At 41.3% G+C, this 20986-nt stretch overlaps 1 protein-coding gene across 3 annotated transcripts in view; it reads left to right on the forward strand.

Moving 5' to 3' along the window:
• The first annotated feature begins 119 nt into the window (after positions 1–119).
• The window catches only part of CLTC (clathrin heavy chain), an 80584-nt gene continuing 59717 nt past the window's right edge, over positions 120–20986 (forward strand). For 2 of the 3 annotated variants that reach the window (XM_033183711.1, XM_033183712.1), the window contains exon 1: positions 120–1636. In XM_033183711.1, the coding sequence (XP_033039602.1) occupies positions 1595–1636 (42 nt within the window). In that variant the 5' untranslated portion in view covers positions 120–1594. Of the gene's footprint in view, positions 1637–16670; positions 16676–19926; positions 19933–20986 lie in introns of those variants that run through there. The other variant, XM_033183713.1, reaches the window with a different exon arrangement.

The raw sequence follows: 20986 nt of genomic DNA on the forward strand, positions 1-20986 counted from the left end.
GGTTTTATGTCCTTTAACTGAAAAGGGCACTAAAAATAATTATTGTGGACTTGAGATTTTCTTTCGGGGGAGGGTGGGGAATCACCTCTCTTACAAAGATAAAAGGCACAGAATTCAAGTCTTTGATCCTTTATTGGTGCGATTATGAAATATTATGGTTTATACTTTAGCAATAAAGTACTGGGAAGGTTATTAATCGACAATGAATGCCGTTGATACCATCATGCTCTTTGAAGACAGGATGCTCCGACTTTGAAGCGCTGCATTTCTACAGTGCTAACCTACAGGAACCTACGTTGAGGTGGTCCCACGGAAATACATGACTAACAGTTCATCTCTTTCCTCCAGGAACCTTCAGGTTTTACCAAGCATCCTTACCCTAATCATCTAAATCTTTGACATAAATTATTTGATGTGGCTAAAAATCCTCCTGCTAGAATTTGAGTCCAATCCTTGTACGTTCTGATACTCGAATTCTTTAACGAAACTGATCACTGAGCTAGGCTGACACATGTCCGCCAAGATGTCCGCAGAAACGTTGAGAAGCTGTCATAAGGCCAGCTTGAGAGACATCGTAAATGGCCTTCGCTGTCCTTTGAGCTAATTATCTAACACCCGAAGAGAGTGCCGGTTCTAGTTAGAATCTGCGCGTCAGGTTCTCCAACCATCAGAAGGGCGTGTGTGAGGGCAGGGAGGATTTTAAACCCCGTTTCAGGCCCCCTCCCTAGGCTGTAGGAAACCACCCACTCTGAAGCCCGGCGGGGGAGAAGTGCTGCAGCCAGCTGCCGAGGGAGCGCTCTGCGGCGAGGCCGTTTCCCTGAGTCACGGAGAGGGCGGGAGGCTGCCCCCGTCTGCCCCCGCCACGTCTTCCTGTAAGGGGCTCAGTCAAAACAGGCAGGGGTCGCAGGGGAAGGAAGCGGCACCCATCATGCCTCAAGGTGGCCCAACAGCCACTTCACTCCCAGAAGACGCCGCATTTCCTTAAAACGCGCTCTCCATTCTGGCAGCAATCAGCCGACCCTTCCCCATCAGTATCACGTGCACCTGGAAGTACGTGGGTGGGACCTAAAGCGCCCACGGAAGTGACGTCGGTCGCCCCGAGTCGCATGATGTGGCAAAATGCAAAAAAAAAAAAAGTGGGGGGAGAAAAAGAAGATTGGCGAAAGTGATGAGTCTAAAAAAGTAGTCCCTCCGGTTTCTCTGTTTCCCCCCGTGTGGCGTCAGAAGCGAGGCTACGGGCGCACAGCACCCGGAATTCCTGCGCCCGCCGCGCGCACCGCTCCGTGGAGGGGTACATAAGGCGGAGGAGGTGAGGCGACTGGGCGGAGTTCTGTCGCCGGGATCCTTCCGCTGGGCTCAGCCGTTTCCGGAGTCTGCGCTGCGCCCGGTTCCGCCATTGCGGCTCTCCTGGCCCCTGGAGCCTCCGCCCCCGACCCGACTCACCCGTCTGCGTGCCAGTTTTCTGCGTCCCCCGAGAGGATCTTGCTGAGCCCAGCCTCCCCCCTCCCCTTCTCCTCCTCTCCCTCGGAGAGCCCGGGCAGCCACTGCCCCGCAGCCCCAGTGACAGGAGGAGACCATTCCCCCCGACAGCGCCATGGCCCAGATTCTGCCAATTCGTTTTCAGGAGCATCTCCAGGTGCGGCTGGGCCCAGGCTGGTGAGGGCTATGGAGAAGGTGGTAGGAATAATGAAAGAAGTTGGAGTCTGGGCCCGAGCAGGATCGGAGCTGGAGTGGGGGGGGGGTTGTCGGTCTTTGGGGTAGATGGAGGAGGGGGCACTATCTTAGAAAGCTTAAACGGTTAAATGATGTGGGGCTTGGATGGAAAGGACAAGAGTTGGGGTGCAAAGGGCTGCAAAGACCAGGCCTGGATCCAAAGGCCTCTTGATCTTGCTTCCTGGATGGCCAGAACTGCGCGTACAAACTCTCCTCCCCATTTTTTTCAGTTCATTCATTTGGATAGGGGAGTGGGAGGGGGGATTCTCCCTTGTTTCTACCGGAGCAAAGATTCTTATTCCCTGGGCCAGTGCGGGGCTGTCACCTTCCATTGCTCTCCTCTTTCCCTCATCGTGTCTGCACCCAGGAGTTGTGGGGCGGGTGGGTTGGGGGGGAGCAACCTTTTTTTTTCCTCCCTCTGCGGCTCTCAACTGAGAAAGGCACCTTCTCCGGTGGTGGGGGTTGGGGGTGGTGGTGAGGCGGTGGCTTGTCTCTTGCCTTCCTTGAGGCAGTAGGGACAGAAGGTCACTGAAAGAACGAAACGAGGGTAGAATGGGAGAACTCATTTCTCAGAGCGATGTCAATCTCAGTGTGTGTGGGGTCGAGCTCCCTAAGGAAACTTGCCTCCCCTTCCCAGTTTTTTTATTTCTCTGGGGATATTGTGTCTCTTAACCCCTCTTTGGTTCTAGAAGGTGGGAAAGAGTGATACAGAGGTTATCTTCTAGTCTTCTCGAGTAGTAGCAGGTAGTTTTGAGTATCTTCCTCAGGATCGCATGGAATTGAACAGAGCCCTGGGGACAGAGCACAGCTGCTCTGAGACCTGCGGGGCTATTTGGTCTGTAACTGGCTTCCCTTTAGTAAGTTCTAGAGTTCTTTCCCATGGTTCCTTATCCTGCAGGCAACATACTGTTGTCTCATCTGGCAGCATGCCAATGGCTGGCCTAGGCAGGTGACCATTGGAAGGCTTCACTGAATTAAACCTCTTCAGAGCTTTTGATTTTCCTGTGTCACCAATCCTGATTTTTACTGTAGATGAAATAATTTATTCCTATTAATTTGCTTTCTTCCCAAATATCCCCTTAAAGAAACCTGCTTCAGCTCTGTCGTCTGAAGGGCTAATTCCATAATGACAGAGAATGCAGTGGTTTGACATGACACTAATACCAGTGACCTATTAGACACTTTACCATTGAAGACCATTTTTATTTACGTTCCCCCATTGGTATAACATACATAAGAGAGTCTTGTTAATAAAAGGTTTTAATATTCAGGCTATAAGTAACATAATTTCATATTTCTTTGCAGGTATTACCATGTTTGCACTAGCAAGGACTTATTTTCCTTTAAGGCTTGAAATGTAAAGAATAATAAATCTTTACCCATAAAATGAGTTAAATAATGCACTTTCTTCAGTCATCTATAATTTTCAAATAACTCATCTGAAGTAATGGAATATACCTTGGCATAGATATAAAAATATATTTATGCCAATAATAAAAACACTTTTACAGAAGGTTAAAAATGTTAAATAACAAAATGGAATTTTTTTTATCAATCCAAGTTTAATTGCTGTGGTTACTTTTTGTTAAAGTGGGGTGGCAAATGAATGTGGAGAGTTGAAAAAGTGCTGTTCTTAAGTGTGAGGGGAAAACGCGGGCTTGTTTTCATACTAAGCTGCATCTGAAATATCTTTCTGCAGACAAATGTTTATAAACCACACAAAGAATCAAGTACAGCTGCTGTTTATTTTCCATGGCAGATGTATAGCTAACTACTAAATCTTGTGGTGGTTCGAGTAATAGCTTTTCATTTCTTTTAAAGAGGAGACAAGAATTGTTAAATGATCCCAGAGATTGGAACCCAACCTTGTCACTTCTTGAAGACAAATTTAATACATGTCTGTTTTGTAACTGGCTCAAAGTTTCTGTAGATACTTGAATGAAGCCATTTTCTTCTCAAATAATTTGAAGATTTTTGAATATAAAGCAGACTTGCAAATGGAAAAATTCAGTCCTCTGTGTTTTGGATTGCTCTGTCATGCCTCAAGTTAAGCTTGCTTAGCTAATATGACTGTATGCTCCAGCTGATTAATTGCAGAGCCCAAATAACTACAGCCTCTTCCATGATAATATATCTCCTGACTTCATTATCTCCTCCCTTTTGAAAAATTAATAAGGTTTTTGCTTTTTGAAGAGACAGGGTTTTTGCTGGAGGTCAGTGGCACCGTCACAGGTCACTGCAGCCCTGACCTGCTGGGCTCAAGCCATCCTCCCACCTCAGCATCCTGAGTAGTTGAGACGACGGCCATGAACCACCACACCTGGCTAATGTTTGTATTTTTTGTGGAGATGGGGCTTCACGATGTTGCCCAGGCTAGTCTCGAATTCCTGGGCTCAAGCAATCCTTTGCCTTGGCCTCCCAAAGTACTGGGATAATAGGTGTGAACCACTGAGCCCAACTAATAAGGATTATTTTAATTGGTGTCTTAGATCTCTGACCTCTGAGCTTCTACCAGTTTGCTAAGTAGCAGAAGACTTTCTGAAACACGTAGGATTAAAAACTGGAAACAAGAAATGAGGAACTTCAGTATGAGTATAGTTAGCTTGTGAAACTGTAAATGAACTTATTTTTATACCCTTTAACTGCGTTATCCAACTGAAGGATCTGTTGTCATCAAGGCATGGACCTACAGCAAATGAATGTTAATAAATGAAGATTTCTTTTTTCCTAGACTGTTTAGACTGATAGTGGTTAATAAATGAGTGCCTATTTGAGCAAGATATTGTTGGAATTGCAGATACTATAAAAATCCTAGGCTACATATATAAAATATTTTCTGTGATTCTCAATTTTTTGGTGATTCTCAATTTTTTGGCACATTCAGTATCTTTAGACCACTTGACACATACCATTGTATTCCTAGATTCTTTGGGTCTTCAATTAAAAATCTCCCTACCTTGTTCTTTCCCCATTGATGCATAAATGCACGCATGGAATGTGTTGTTGAGTCAAATGTTAGGGGTTCTTGCTATAGTTAGTTTGGGTTGCAAATAGAAATCAATGCTAAGTACTGGGATTTACTGCATGCTTAGTTGTACTCTCTGGAAGAGGTAAACTTCCTGAAATTATGCTGTAGTCTCATGGGAATAGCTTCTAAGTTTAAAATGTATCATATTCTTCAGAATTTTCTTGATGGTCAGTTTACTCAGCTTAAAGTGTGTGGTTAATTTTAGTGAAAGTGCTTTCACTCTGATTAGGAAATAAGACACAGAATAGTGTGTGTGTAGAACACAGTCATTTTCATTTGAGTATTTAGGAAAATTCACATTTCCGGAACCTTGGTAGTTGCTCTTGGACAATTGTTTCTGAGCATAATTGGAATTTGTACCTTGCTTTTAAAAGGTTCCATTTATATCGAGTTCTCAGCTTCTTTGCAAAATTGTTTTTTCCATACATATGTTTAACTGTACATGTTATTTGAATTATATGTAACAAGATGTTTTTCCTGTCATTGTTACTGTTGTGGCTTTTTCTCTTTGAGTTATTGTCCAGTAGAACTTTCTTCAATGATGGAACTGTCTGCTAGCTACGTAGGGATATTGAGCACTTGAAGTGGGGCTGATGACTGAGGAACTAAATTTTTGCTTCAATTTCTTTTTAATTAATTTAAATATAAATAGCCACAAGTGACAATTGATTCTCATTGAACTGCACAATTATAGGCCATTCTGATGTGTTTTGTAAGTTTGAAGATTTATCTCACCACTCATGTTTATGTATTTAGAATATTTCGTTAGCTAAAATTAAAACGCTCATTCAAAAGTTTTAACTGAATACTGTCTTGGAAAGTGGTGGTGATGAACGATGACTAGCAGCAGACTTCTTGAGACCTTATTATGTGCTGTAAATTTGGCTAGGTACTTTCAGATCTTCACTCAGTCCCCCTAGACACCTTTCTAAAAAGTGAGACTCAAAGTAGTGGAAATGCTGTCCGAATGGGATGTGTACCTGAGTCTTCTGACGCAAAATATTTGGCCTTAAAAAGAGAAGTTATACAGTATCCTAGAGTGCTTTTTTTCTGTTGGACTTAGGCCCAGAGAGATGAGTTCTCTCTACTTGTTTATAGATTAACGATGTGGTATAGTAGACAGAACAGGGCTTTAGGGGTTGTTGAAGCCAATGCTGTCCAACAGAAAAATAATATGAGCCACATACTTTTTTTTTTTTTATTTGAGACAGAGTCTCACTCTGTCACCTAGACTGGAGTGCAGTGGTACAATCTCGGCTCACTGCAACCTCCACCTCCCAGGTTCAAGTGATTCTCCTGCCTCAGCCTTCTGAGTAACTGGGATTATAAGTGCCTGCCATCACGCCTGGCTAATTTTTGTATTTTTAGTAGAGATGGGGTTTTACCAGGTTGGCCAGACTGGTCGTCAACTCCTGACCTCAAATGATCTGCCCACCTTGGCCTCCCAAAGTGCTGGGATTACAGGCATGAGCTGCTGCTCCTGGCCTCACATAAGTAATTTTAAGTATTCTAGCAGCCATGTTAAAAGTGAAAAAACAGATGAAATTAATTAATTTTGGGTTTTTTTGGTAGAGACACTCTCGCTATATTGCTCAGGCTGGTCTCAAATTCTTGGGCTGAAGTGATCCCCTCGCCTTGGCCTCCCAAAGTGCTGGGATTACAGGCGTGAGTCAGCATGCCCTGCCTAGATAAAATTAAATTTAATATCTTTTATTTAACTTGGGCTGTGCAAAATATTATTTCAATATGTAATCAGTGTAAATTTTACTAATGAGATACTTTACATTATTTTTCATACTAAATTTTCTAAATCTAGTGTGTGTGTGTTTTTTTTTCTTTTTTTGAGACAAAGTCTCGCTCTGTCGCCAGGCTGGAGTGCAGTGGCAGATCTTGGCTCACTGCAACCTCCCCCAACCGGGTTCAGTCTCCTGCCTCAGCCTCCCAAGTTGCCTGTAAACTTAGCACTTTGTGAGCCAAGGTAGGAGCACTGCTTGAGCCCAGGAATTCGAGACCAGCCTGGATAACAGAGTAAGACCTTGTCTCTATATTAAATAAACAAAAATGAAGAAAAAGAAAAGCAGATATGCAATACTTCAGTGATCCCAAACATACTTAAGTTTTCCAGTAATTGAATCACTTACTGGTTATTATTTAATTTTAGTTACTTTAAAATTACGGTAATCACATTTCAAGTGCTTATTATCGTATGTGGGTTGTGACTTGTGGTTACCATATTGGACAACACAGGTTAAGTCTAATCTCTTGCTTCTTTTTCTCTGGGAAATGGGCGTACTATCTCACAAAGTTATTATGAGGATCTGAGATCATGTATGTGAAAACACTTTACGTAGCACTTTAGGAGCATTAATTATTGACTAAATAATTTTTGTCCAGTACATTTTATTCAGGTATCTCAACCAATGACACAATATTCATTTGCAGATCCAGCATTTTATGGTGTATAAGTATTTGGGGTTAGTTCCTTTACCTAATATTTGAGTACTTACTGCAGATCAGGAACTGTGTTAGACCTTAGGGACAAGGTGGTAAACAGGATGGACTACACCTTGTATTCATGCTTCCATTGATGAGTTGGCAAAGGCTGTTCACTTGTCATTCCAACCATCAATGTTGTCTACTTGATTGTGGATCTTTTATGTATTTGAACATTTGATATTGTGCACAATTTAATACAAATAATTGATATGATACAAAGTTGATTACACTCTGAAACTGCCCCCAAAAAAGAAACTTTTAAATAAACCTTTTATTATGTCCCATGAATCTCATTGTGTGCCACTGGTACATTTTAAATTAGGGTTCCTTGATCAGACATATTTGAAAAAAAATCTTAATGAATCATATCGGATAAAATACCCATATGGAATGCCGGTCAGGCCTTTGTTAGAGTTATTGTATGTGTCCTTTTTTAGGGTGGTAGTGTTGAAGTGAATCTTCTCACTTAGATAAGCAGTAGGTTCACAGCTGATATTTTACTCCTGTATATTAGAATGAGGCTGCTTCTCTAAGTTCATGTACGTATATGCCATGCCAAAACTACTTCATGAAGTAAACGTGTCTTCTGAGCCACAGCAAAGTTTACAGCTCTGGGTGTCTTTTCTTCACTTCTTGGTCAAGTGCCTGTGGCTAATGCTCTTAACTCAGGAGATGGCTGTAAGCTTGGACCTAAAGGTATTATGCAAAACCCATCTGTCAGACTTTTGTGAGTCTCTTCTTTTGTATTATCTCCTTAAATTAAGACATAATTTAAGATATTTTGTCCTATCTTTTTTTTTTTTTTTGGAGACAGGGTCTCACTCTGTTACCCAGGCTGGAGTGCAGTGGCTTGATCAAGGCCCACTGCAGCCTTGACCTCCCTGGGCTTAGGTCCTCCCACCTTAGCCCCCCAAAAATAGCTGGGACTACAGGCGTGCACCACCAAACCCAGCTAATTTTTGTATTTTTTTTTGTAGAGTCGGGGTTTTGCCATGTTTCCCAGGATGGTCTCAAAATCTTGGGCTCAAGCAGTCTGCCTGCCTCAGCCTCCCAAAGTGCTGGAATTACAAGTGTGAGACACCAAGCCTCGTCCTATTTTTGAGGCAATAACTCTTCAAATCTTAATTGTCCTGAAATCTAACCCATAAAATCAAAATACATTGTCCATTATAGCTGTTTGAGCACCTGTTATGTGCCAAGAACTGTATTAAATATTTAATGTTTATTATCATTTAATTTGCAAGGGAACCCTTGTGCTTAGGTCGGATTAGCCTTATTGTAGAGATTGGGCAACTGAAGTTCATAGCAGGTAACTTTTAGAGTCTCACAGCTAGTGAGCAGTCAGATTTTTAATACTTGTTCTTTCATTTGGCTCATTGCCTCATTTGGTAAATGGTCTGTATCATTTGAACTGCAAAATATACCACAATTGTTTGTATCTATGCTGTGATGGTCTTTGATTCTAGTAGTACTGTCGTTTGTTTTTCGGGAAATATTTGTTATATTATGAGAAAAGTAGGAGACAGCAAACTAACATCTGACTTTATGCCTTGAATGATTATTTAGGTATATATTTTTTAAGGACTTGATTCTATTTCTTATTGGAAAATTGTGTAGGTTGATTGGGATCCGGTTAACTTGTAACCAGGATTATCTGCATCCCTCTCATAAGACTGAACTTGTCACACTTACCTGTAGACTTTTTCTTACAGAAAAGAATGAATGTGTTCCAGTCTGAAGCCACTTGTGAAAGGAGGAAACTTCTGCTGTTTTACTGTAAATTCATGTTTTTGTGTTTATACCTAAAAATAGAAGCTTGAACTCAAGGAAGGCAATTGTGCATGAAGGGGATAGGAAAGGAAGGTGACAATGGAATATATTTGTTCATTTTGACTAGCATCATGGTAGAAGGGAAAATGGTTACAGACTTGTAGAGTTGTGCTTTGGAGGCAGACTGTCAGTACTGTTAATACTTCTTGTTCCTAATCCTTAGGTAAATAAGGATTTTAAGTTCTGAAGTAAAACAGTTTCAAAGATTATTTCTGAAACAATAGGAACCAGATCCATTAAAGCCGTATTTTGTTATGTTAAACAATTTAAACTCTGCAGTGTGCTATTCTGGAAAATATCTCAGATGTTTAATCTGGGCTTATCTATTTGATTCTGTCAGGTTTTCAGCTTGTCTCAACTTCCTCATTCATTAAAACAATATTTCCGGTTAATTTTAAAGTTAGACTGCAGTATGTGTTTGTCTTTATAGTATAATATTTCGCCCTTAACCCTTTACAGACACTCAAATATTAGTTCTTCCCCTCCACCCTGGAAGAGTTTCCCTTTGTCCACTTGAGTTGAATATATGTGCCATACTAAAGGAGAAAAACTACCATTACCCAGTTATTGAAGCCAAGATCTTGAAGTTACACCAGACTCTCTAATTTCTCATTTTCTGCATCTATCGATTTCTGGAGTTCCTCAGTGATGCACACTGCGGGGTCTTAGGGATTAGTTTTTCGTGACCCTGGGTTGAAACTGGGAGTCATAGAAGATGAAAAAATGGGAATTGGATTGGGAGTTGACTCTGTCGTCTAGGCTGGAGTGCAGTGGTGCAATCTTGACTCACTGCAACTTCTGCCTCCCAGGTTCAAGCAATTCTCCTGCCTCAGTCTCCTGAGTAGCTGGGACTACACGTGCCTGCCACCATGCCTGGCGAATTTTTTTGTATTTTTAGTAGAGATGGGGTTTCACCATGTTGGCCAGGCTGGTCTCAAACTCCTGACCTCAAATAATCTACCCACCTCAGCCTCCCAAAGTGCTGGGATTACAGGCGTGAGCCACCGCGCCTGGCCAACTTGCATTTATTTCTGATTAGCTGCTCATCTGAGAAAGGTGGCTTAAAAAAACCACCAAAGTGTACAGACTGAAGCTAAAGACTATCAGTATATATGCTCTGCTTGGCAAACAGCAGACTTTGGATAGATCTCATTATTTAAAGATGAATAATAAGGGGGAAAAGACGAGTAGAGAGAACATGGTTTACAAAAACCCATCTCTTTCTCCAGTCTCTGCAATACTCTATATTTGGTTATATTGAACTATGAAAATCTAAGGCAGGTTTCTTTTTTTTTTTTTTAAACCACAAATACCCTCAGGAAAGAGTCTCCTTATGAAAAGCCTTACTGAATCTCCATAGTATTGTGTCCTCTCACAGTTGCTTCTCTTGTGAGCACCCGAATGCTGTTTGGCAAAGGCTGCTGTAGGCTTGAAATCAACTGGATTAGTGAGAGACAAATTTTACACATCTATAGTTCTCCTGTGTATGACCTCACAGTTGGAACTGTTGGATGTTATAAGCAGATGATTTAAATATCCCTTGAAAAGCAGTCCATTCGGGCATATTTCTAGAGATGATTTTTTTTTTTTTTTTTTTTTTTTGAGATGGAGTCTTGCTCTGTCACCCAGGTTGGAGTGCAGTGGTGTGATCTCGGCTCACTGCAACCTCCACCTCCCGAGTTCAAGCGATTCTCCTGCCTCAGCCTGCCAAGTAGCTGGGATTACAGGTGCCCGCCACCATGCCTGGCTAATTTTTGTAATTTTAGTGGAGACAGGATTTCACCATGTTGTCCAGGCTGGTCTCGAACTCCTGACCTTGTGATCTGCCTGCCTTGGCCTCCCAAAGTGCTAGGATTACAGGCATGAGCCACTGCACCCAACCTAGAGATCATAATTTACATAGAAAGATAAGGGAAAAACAACTCTCCTAATATGCAGGTAGATTTGATGTTATAAAATTGCATCAGTATGATTGCACTGTAGTGGATTTTTGAAAAGCATTGTGAAATGGAGATGACTTTCTAGTGCTGACGTCAAAAATGCATATGAAGAGTTTAAATATAATTTTGTTTGGTGTGTTTTGTTTTTTTGAGACAGGGTCTTGCTCTGTCACGAAGGGTGGAGTACAGTGGCGAGATCATGGCTCACCACAGCCTCGACTTCCCAGGTTCCAGCCATCCTCTCATCTCACCTCAGCCTCCCAAGTAGCTGGGACTGCAGGCATGTGCCACCACACCCAGCCAATTTTTGTATTTTTTGTAGAAACGGGGTTTGGCCATGTCGCCCAGGCTGGTCTCGAACTCCTGAGCCCAAGCAATCTGGCTGCCTTGGCCTCCCAAAGTGCTGGGATTACAGGCGGGAGCCACTGTGCGTGGCCTAATGTTAAATGTCTGTAAAGTAAGTGAAATGACTAGTTGAATTGTACATTAAATATATCTAATCCCTAAGAGTTTATAATGTAAAGGGATCAAAACTTTTTCAAATAACAAAATTAACCATTTTAAAGTGAACAATTTAGTGGTATTTAGTGCATTCACAGTGTTGTGCAGCCAACACCTGTATCTAGTTCCAAGACATTTTCATCTCCCCAAAAGGAAACCCCATACCCATGAAGCAGTCCCTCTCCCATCCCCCTCCTCCCATCCCCTGGCAACTGCTAATTTGCTTTTTGTCTCTATGGATTTACCTATTCTGGATATTTTGCATAAATGGAATTATACAATAAGTGACCATTTGTTTCTAACTTCTTTCACTAAGCATAATATTGGAGATTCTTCCATGTTATAGCATATATCAGACTTCATTCCTTTATGGCTGAATAATACTTCACTGAATGGATATATCAACAGTTTATTAGTCCTTTCATTAGTTGGTGGACATTTGAGCTCTTTCTACCTTTTGGCTGTTGTGACTAGTGCTGTTGCAAACATTGATATACAAGTTTTTGTTTGAATGCCTGTTTTCAGTTCTTCTAGATACATACTTAGAAGTGGAATTTCTGGGTCATATGGTAATTTCTCTCTTTCAACTTTTTGAGAGACCACGAAACTGTTTTCCACAGTGGTGGCACCATTTGACATGCCCACTAGCAATATATGAGAGTTCCATTTTCTTCACATCTTCTGACAGTTTTTTGGGGTGTTGGGATGATTAGTCTAACTGGGAAAATAAGTACCTTATTTGGGCCTATATGGTATTTTTAATTCTGTGTGTCCACTCCCAAACTCTGTAGCCCTGCCCTCCCTTATATTGTGTGTCCTGTTTTAGATTGTTTCCATTTCTTCTGAGACACTGCATATACCCCTGCATGTATCTGTGCTAGGCATACATCCCTGTAACTTCGTGGCATTGTTGTAATTGCTGTGTACCTGTTACATATACTGAGTGGAAGGGAGTGTCTCATTTGCTGTAGAACTCTCTGCATTAGTGTAGTGTCGGGCACACAGTAGCTGCTCAGGAATTTTTTAAATGTGTGATTATTGGGAAAACTACAGAGCTAGGGAGAGATCTGAAGAAATACTAGAAATTTTTTTCAGATGGAATCAGAAGAAAACTTTAGAAAATTGTTGACATCATCTGTGGCATGCAGCAAAAGTTGATGTAAAAGGAACAGAAAGACCTATGGAGATAATGGGATGTAATAACATAAAACATACTGAGACAATTGGTTTTGAAATCAGTTAAGAGCAGAACTGGAATTCCTACTCTGTGGAATGAATCAGCAATGTGGAAGGAGTAATATGATTTTTTTTTTAAAGATTTTTAATTTAGGCTGGGTGCAGTGGCTCACGAGGTAGGTGGATTGCTTCAGCCCAGGCATTCGAGACTAGCCTGGACAGCATGGCCAAACCCTATCTCTACAAAAAATACAAAATTTAGCTGGGTGTGGTGGCATGTGCCTGCAGTCCCATATACTTGGGAGGCTGAGGTGGATGGATCACCTGAGCCTGGGAAGTCGAGGCTGCAGTAGGCTGAAATCATGCCACTGCACTCAAACCTGGCAGACAGAGTAAGACCCTGTCTCAAAAAAAAAAAAAAAAAATTAGAAGTAAATCCCAGAATTAAGTAAAAGTGGTGTGTGTGTGACAGAATAGATTACAAATTTAAGAATTTTAGAAACCAAAATAATTGGAATGGAAGCTTTTTTCAATGAAAGAAAAGTTTGGTAATTTGAAAGAACCAAAATTAAAAGGGTTTAGTGTTTGGAACAGGCCTGAGGAAGTTGTAATACCATGGATTTAAAAAAACAAAAGAAACTCAGGAGGCCAAAGCACAAGAATTTCTTGAACCCAGGAGCCGGAGGTTGCCTTGAGCTGAGATTGCGCCACTGCATGCCAGCCTGTGCGACAGAGCGAGACTCTGTCTCAAAAACAAAAACAAAAATCCCCAAAACTATAAGCATCTAGGGCACATCCTCTTCCTGACCAAAAAAATCAAGGTAATAGTAGTTTTTTAACCCTGAATTTTAGATAGTGAAGCAGTGTCTATAGTTTTTGAGATGGAAAGTGTCTTGTTTTTAGAAGACATGAGTCACAATTTGAACCCCCAGAGAGCCTCTGAGAGCCTAAAACCTGTTTTTTCTCCCCTAGGTTGTTTCCTCACTAGTAATGACAAAGTTACAGTCAGCACAAAATAAGCAAAGGGGACAATTTCACACAAAAATTGTACATAAAATATTGAGTTTGTGTTAAGTTGCTAAATAATGGATGCTCAATATGTATTAATTGAAAGCAAACCATGGTGGTTTAATCATTTTAATGTCATTTTGAACTCCCTGAATTTGTTAATATTAAATCATTTTGAGATAATTTGTAACTCCTCATGCTGATTGTTAGTTATTTCATTCACTCATTTGAAAACAGTATTTGTGGCATTTAAGCTCACAGGAAAATACTCCAGGCCGAGTGCAGTGGCTCACTCCTGTGATCCCAATACTTTGGGAGGCTGAGGTGGGTGGATCACTTGAGATCACGAGTTTGAGACCAGCCTGGCCAACATGGTGAAACCCCGTCTCTACTGAAAAAATACAAAAATTAGTCGGGTGTGATGGTGCATTCCTGTAGTCCCAGCTACTAAGGAGACTGAGGCAGGAGAATGGCTTGAACCTGGGAGGCGGAGGTTGCAGTGAGCTGAAATCGTGCCATTGCACTCCAGCCTGGGCGACAGAGCGAGACTTCATCTCAATAAAAGAAAAGAAAAAAAAGAAAATACTCTAGTGACCCAATTGTAAAATAAAATGGTTCTAGTCTTATAACTTGTAGCACCTAGTAGGCTGAGTGTGCTTTAAATAATTGATCTAACTAGAATAATGTGGGATAGAGCATAATGTCTAATTTCCTGGGGTCCCTCAGTATAGGGTAGAAAGATACATGAATATATACAATAGTGATAGGGTTGACGGAATGTAATACTAGGCTCTCACTTAAATGTATATTTGTGAAGTCGCTGGGAAGTTATGTCATAGAATGAAGTTTCTCAAGGATCTTTATAACTTGAATATTAAGGGGACTGTCCAGACGTTTTATTCTCATCAGGAAACCAAACCTTTAATGTCTGCCTGGTTACATTCATTTGTAACATCCTTTATGCTAAGTCAGCAATAAGTATTATATATATTTTCTGAGATGAGGTCTTGCTCTGTCACCCAGGCTGAATGCAGGGGTGCAATCACAGCTCGCTGCAGCCTCTGCCTCCTGGACTCAAACAATCTTCCCACCTCAGCCTGCCAACTAGCTAGGACTACAGGTGCACACCACCACACATGGCCAGTTTTTTTATTTTTTGTAGGGACAGGGTCTCGCCATGTTGCCCAGGCTGGTCTTGAACACCTGGGCTTGAGAGGTCCTCCCACCTTGGCCTGCAAAAGTGCTGGGATTACAGGCATGAGCCACTGCGCCTGGCCTTGAACCCTCAAAGTAAACCCGTTTCTGGTTCTTTGAATGGTAGGTTCGGATATATTCTGCACAACTTCTCGCCCCTTCCATTGAATGTAGCTATGGTGGCAGCATTGGGTTGTTTTGGGCTGCTGAATTGCATTTACACAGGGCCATAATCTTGGTAAGTCATATCCATCTCCAAGATTTGGGGCATAAAAACTCCTGTATTTCCCTGCAGCTTGGTTAACATTGGCCTAATTGATCTGATTCATGTAATTATTGGATTACTTTTTTAAGAATGCATTAAATATAAAGTTTTTGAAAATTTCCAATCAGCAGTTGATTACAAGTAGGAAAAATTCTTTGTCTTTGAGCCTCCTGGTAGTTTACCAAAGCTCATAGTCTGACAACCTCTCTCCAACTGTGGTCGCTTCCTGAATATATTGCTTAAATTTGGAGTTTGTGACCAGAATCAAAAATTCTAAGAGACGGTGATTCTCTCAAAGGCTGACATGGAGTAGAAAAAAACTACATGTTTAAGTGTGGGGACAGCAAGCGTTAAAGGCATTTTTATTTGTTGCTTGAAATCTGTGGAGCCTACAGAAAAGAGTGGCTGGTATCCTGTTGATGGAAGAACTAAAGGAATGCTGCATTCTCAGCATTTCTTATTTCCTGTAGAATACAGCAGCTGCAGTTTTTATTTGACATTCTGCTAGTTTCCAGGAAGGGCTCAATGAAGTGACTGCTGTCAGCATCTTTTTTCACTGTAATTGATACTAGAGAAGGTAGAGGGTGTTTAGGAGCTTTTAAAGGAAATTATGCTTAATGAAATACTTGGGTTAGAAAGTTAACCAAATCTTTAAGTACTGACTTAAAAATTCTTGTATTGAGAGATTAATGGTATCAGAATGACATACTAATATCATCAGGTCTCTCAGATTGTTGACCTATTAACTCTATAGTGGTAACACTTCTAAAGTCCTTGGTAAGATACAAAATTCATTTGCAGAAAATTGCTCCATCTGAAATATAGTAGCTCATACATACTTCCTTTACATTTTCCCTATTTAGATGAAACAAGGAGGATCTGGAAAGTGTGAAGCCAAGCAATAATTGTGAAACAAGTCCTTAGTAATGCTATCATAAACTGGTTTTCATGTATTTTGATTTTCAGCTGATATAGCTGGTGAATGAGTTATACTACAAGTTTATGAGTCATTCATTAGGAAACAAACTCTTAAGTATACTTATAGAGAAGCCAATTTCCAATGAGTTTATTCTTAACTGATCAAATGTGAGAACTGCTGGTTGAAATTAGTATGTTCAAAGCAAATCTCTTACTCCTTTAATTATGTGGTATCTGTAGGCACAAACAGATAGATTGTGAATGATTGCTTAGAGTGCGCCTTGGTGCTAATGGAGAGTTGTCTTTAAGTAGTTAAAGAATTAGGCCTTGAAAAAATTATGATTTTATTTGGTCGTATGTCTTAATTAGGCCTTGAAAATATTATGATTTTATTTGGACGTATGTCTTAAGCTAGCATTTTCTGCCCTTCTTAATGTATATAGTATTGAATTAAATATATTAATAGGACCATGGCCTCTTTGCTCCTCTTAACAATATTTTCATAGTTTGATCACTAATATATTCTGTTAAAATGCTCATGCAACACTGCTAAGTTTCCTGATTCCTTGATGTATCAGGGTTTCCCCATTCTGTCTTGAGGAGCATGTGAACAAAGCAGATTAGTCCAGGTAAGGTTTGAGTATATAACAGTAGCATGATGCCAAAACCAGTCTGTTTAAGAGCAGTCTATATCGACTGGGCGAGGTGGCTCATGCCTGCAGTCCTAGCACTTTGGGAGGCTGAGGCGGGCAGATCACCTGAGGTCAGGAGTTTGAGACCAGCCTGACCAACATGGAGAAACCCTGTCTCTCTAAAAATACAAAATTAGCCAGGCACGGTGGCGCATGCCTGTAATCCCAACTACTTGGGAGGCTGAGGCAGAATGGTTTGAACCCGGGAGGTGGAGGTTGTTGTGAACCAAGATCGCACCATTGCACTCCAGCCTGGGCAGCAAGAGCAAAACTACAAGCAGTCTATGTTATAATACCATAGTCCCAGAACTAGAAGTTCATCAAATAGCGTGCTCTGTGTTCCCACACTAAGAGCTTGATGTGTGTTAAATCACCTTAACCTTTCAGGTAGCACCTAGGCATGCTTCTTTGCTCCCTTTCAAGTAAGGATGGATACTTTTTTCCCTTTCCATTTTCCATATTTACAATCAAATGGAGTATATTTTCAAAACCAAGACGGGAAAAACAAAGTTTAAACCATTAAAAACTGATGGGCATTCAACGTAGATTTCTGAGTCTCATTGCTAATGTGTTTTTTTGCTTGTTTGTTTGTTTGTTTGTTTGTGAGACAGTCTTGCTCTGTCGCCCAGGCTGGAGTGTGGTGGCGCAATCTCGGCTCACTGCAACCTCTGCTTCCCTTGTTACCCAGGCTGGTCTCGAACTGAACTCCAGGCCTCAAGCCATTCTCCTACCTCAACCTCCAAAGCACTGGGATTATAGGTGTGAACCACCATGCCCAGTCTTGTATTTGCTTGTCTTTGTTTGTTTTGCTTAAACATTGTAAGTAAATTCAGGCTATCATATTTTACCTGTAAATACTTCAGCTTGCATCTTTAGAAAATAAGGACATTTTCGTTCTTTTTTTTTTTTTTTTTTTTGAGATGGAGTTTCACTCTTGTCATCCAGGCTGGAGTGCAATGGCACAATCTTGGCTTACTGCAGCCTTTGCCTTCTGGGTTCAAGCGATTCTCCTGCCTCAGTCTCCCGAGTAGCTGGGATTACAGGTGCCCACCACCATGCCCGGCTAATTTTTTTTGTTTGTTTTTGTATTTTTAGTAGAGATGGGGTTTCGCCATGTTGGCCAGGCTGGTCTTGAACTCTGGGCCTCAGGTAATCCGCCTGCCTCAGCCTCCCAAAGTGCTGGGATTACAGGAATGAGTCACCACATCTCGCCAGGACATTTTCTTACTATATTATTTATAGTGCCCTGATATTTAAGAACAATATCAGAAAACCAGTCCATATTAATATTTTCTCATTGTCCCTAAATGTTGTTTGGTTTAATTCAGAATCTAGGAATGATCATGTTACTTTCAGTTATGTCTCTGAAGTTTCTTCTTTTTTTTTTTTTTTTTTTTGAGACGGAGTCTCGCTGTGTCACCCAGGCTGGAGTGCAGTGGCGCAATCTTGGCTCACTGCAAGCTCTGCCTCCCAGGTTCACGCCATTCTCCTGCCTCCGCCTCCCGGGTAGCTGGAACTACAGGTGCCCGCCACCACACCCAGCTAATTTTTTGTATTTTTAGTAGAGACAGGGTTTCACCGTGTTAGCCAGGATGGTCTCGATCTCCTGACCTCATGATCCGCCCGTCTGGGCCTTCCAAAGTGCTGGGAGTACGTGCTTGAGCCACCACACCCAACCTGAAGTTTCTTTAAAAAAAAAAAAAAAAAAAAAAATTTTTTTTTTTTTGGCCTGGCGCGGTGATTCATGCTTGTAATCCCAGCACTTTGGGAGGCCGAGGCGGGAGGATCCCTTAAGCCCAGGAGTTGGAGACCAGCCTGGGAAACAAAGTGCTACCTTGTCTCTACAAAAAAAAAAAAAAAATTAGCTGGGCATGGTGGCGTATGAGTGGTCCCATCTGTTTGGAAGGCTAATCTATGATCAGTAGTTAAAAGAAATTCACACCCAGAGCTTCAGCCAACCTATGGACAGCTTAGAATTAAGCAGCCCAGGAGTTTGAAGCTGCAGTGACACATGGTCGGGCCACTGAATTCCACCCTGGGCCACAGAGCAAGACCCTGTATCAGAAAAAAAAGAATTGGAAGTCCTAAAGTGTAATTTTCTTTCCTCCTCACCTCCCCAACAAAAACAAATTAAAAAAAAAAAAAAAAGGCATTTCATAGTGTCCGAGTCAGTTAAGCAGCCAGAGACTACAAATCTATTATCAGTAGTTAAAAGAAATTCACACCCAGAGTTTCAGCCAACCTATGGACAGCTGAATTAAGCAGATAATAAAATGCAAATACAAAAAAGCTAACCTTGAGCTGGCTTAAAGTACTGATACGTTGTATATGTTAATAGTTAATATCAGTGAGCTCTGGATTGCTTGATTCCAGGAGTTTAAGGATACAGTGAGCTATGATCACACCACTGCACTCCAGCTTGGGTGACAGAGTGAGACCCTATCTCTTAAAAAAAACGAAACAAAGGCAGTATCTATTGAGCTGTTAGATGTCAGGCATTGTTCTTTGCATTCACATTAAATCTTCACACCTCTGAGATATATGTCATCTCAGATGTTTCATATGAGGAAACATAAACATAGCCTCTGTTCTCTAGATCAGTAGTCCACAGCCTTTTTGGCATCAGGGACCGGTTTTGTGGAAGACAATTTTTCCACTGGTTGGGGGTGGGAGTAGGGTGGGATGGTCTCAGATGAAATTGTTTCACCTCAGATCACCAGGCGTTAGTTAGATTCTCGTAAGGAATGAGCAACCTAGATCCCTCGCTTGCACAGTTCACAATAGGGTTCGCGTGCCTATGAGAATCTAATGCTGCGGCTGAAATGGCAGGAGGTAGAGCTCAGGCAGTGATGCCTGCTCATTGGCTGCTCACCTCCTGCTGTGTGGCCCAGTTGCTAACAGGCAACGGACGGATACTGGTCCGCAGCCTGTGGTTCGGGACCCCTGCTCTAGATTATGGGGAAGCCGAAGTACTATTTTCTCATTATAAAAACAGAATCCTACCTTTTACTTCCCACCTCCCCCTGTTAATGGAAGTTGGAATGGAGAAGGAAGGAGATGCCAGGGAAAGGAAGCATTTTAAAATCATTTGTAACATGTAACTCCAAGGTACTTCAGAGTTTTAAAGAATAAATAGGGAATAAATTTGTTTAATTACCTTTTTAGATCCAGGTTTAAGTGCCACTTGCAGGCCACAATCTAATCTGGAAACCAAATGAGTTACAAAGTTTGGGTGCTTTTCTATAAAAACAAGGAAGCCGTTTATTTGTATACTTTGTGTCTTGTGCCATTCCGTTGGAAAGGGCGAAGGAAATACTTTCATATGCTATAGGATAGCTCTGAGATGCAAAAGTATCTCTAATTGCTTAGGGAAGAAGGGTATTACTGGAAAGATGGGGTGGGTGACTTTCCGTAGTATAACCTTTTGTGAGATTTTAGTGCTTAACTGTATGCACATGATAACTATGCAAAAAAAACAAGCCCCTTTTTTTTGGACCCTAGTTTACTGACTCCATATTCTTGTAACAGCAAAATTAAAATTCTTTTAAGTTAAAAAAAAATTTTATCATAGGAATTTCCAAGCATGTCTTAAAATAGAACATCCCCAGCTTCAACACGAATGGCATTTTGCAGATTGAGAGGATAATAAAATGTAGCTGTAGTTTGGATACATGTATCCAAATATACTACATTTTGCAGATTGAGAGGATAATAAAATGTAGCTGTAGTTTGGATACTACATGTATCCAGATATACTACATGTATTTCAGATATATCCTCTGAAAATACCTGCAAGTTTATAGAGAATGTTGTGTATGTCCTTTGACTTTATTCGCGCTTAGTTCCATAGTCTATAAATCAGTTTCTGATTGGGTACAGTGGTTCATACCTGTAATCCCAACACTGGGAGGTTGAGGTGGGAGGATTGCTTGAGCCCAGGAGTTCGAGACCAGCCTAGGTAACATAGGAGAACCTGTCTCTAAAAAAAAAATTTGCCAGACGTAGTGGCACCTGTAGTCTCAGGTACTGAGGAGGTTGGGGTAGGAAGATCACTTGATCTTGGAGGGTTGAGGCTTTAGTTACTACCACTGCACTCCAGCCTGGGCGACAAGGCGAGACCCTGTCTCAGTAAATAAAGAATAAAAATACAGTTTCTGTGGTATAGTTTATATACCATCACACCTTTATAACTGACTGAGAATACTTTATGGTTAGTATGTGCTGT

This window comes from Trachypithecus francoisi, unplaced genomic scaffold (assembly GCF_009764315.1).
Source record: "Trachypithecus francoisi isolate TF-2019V2 unplaced genomic scaffold, Tfra_2.0 Lachesis_group20, whole genome shotgun sequence".
NCBI classification, from domain to species: Eukaryota; Metazoa; Chordata; class Mammalia; order Primates; family Cercopithecidae; genus Trachypithecus; species Trachypithecus francoisi.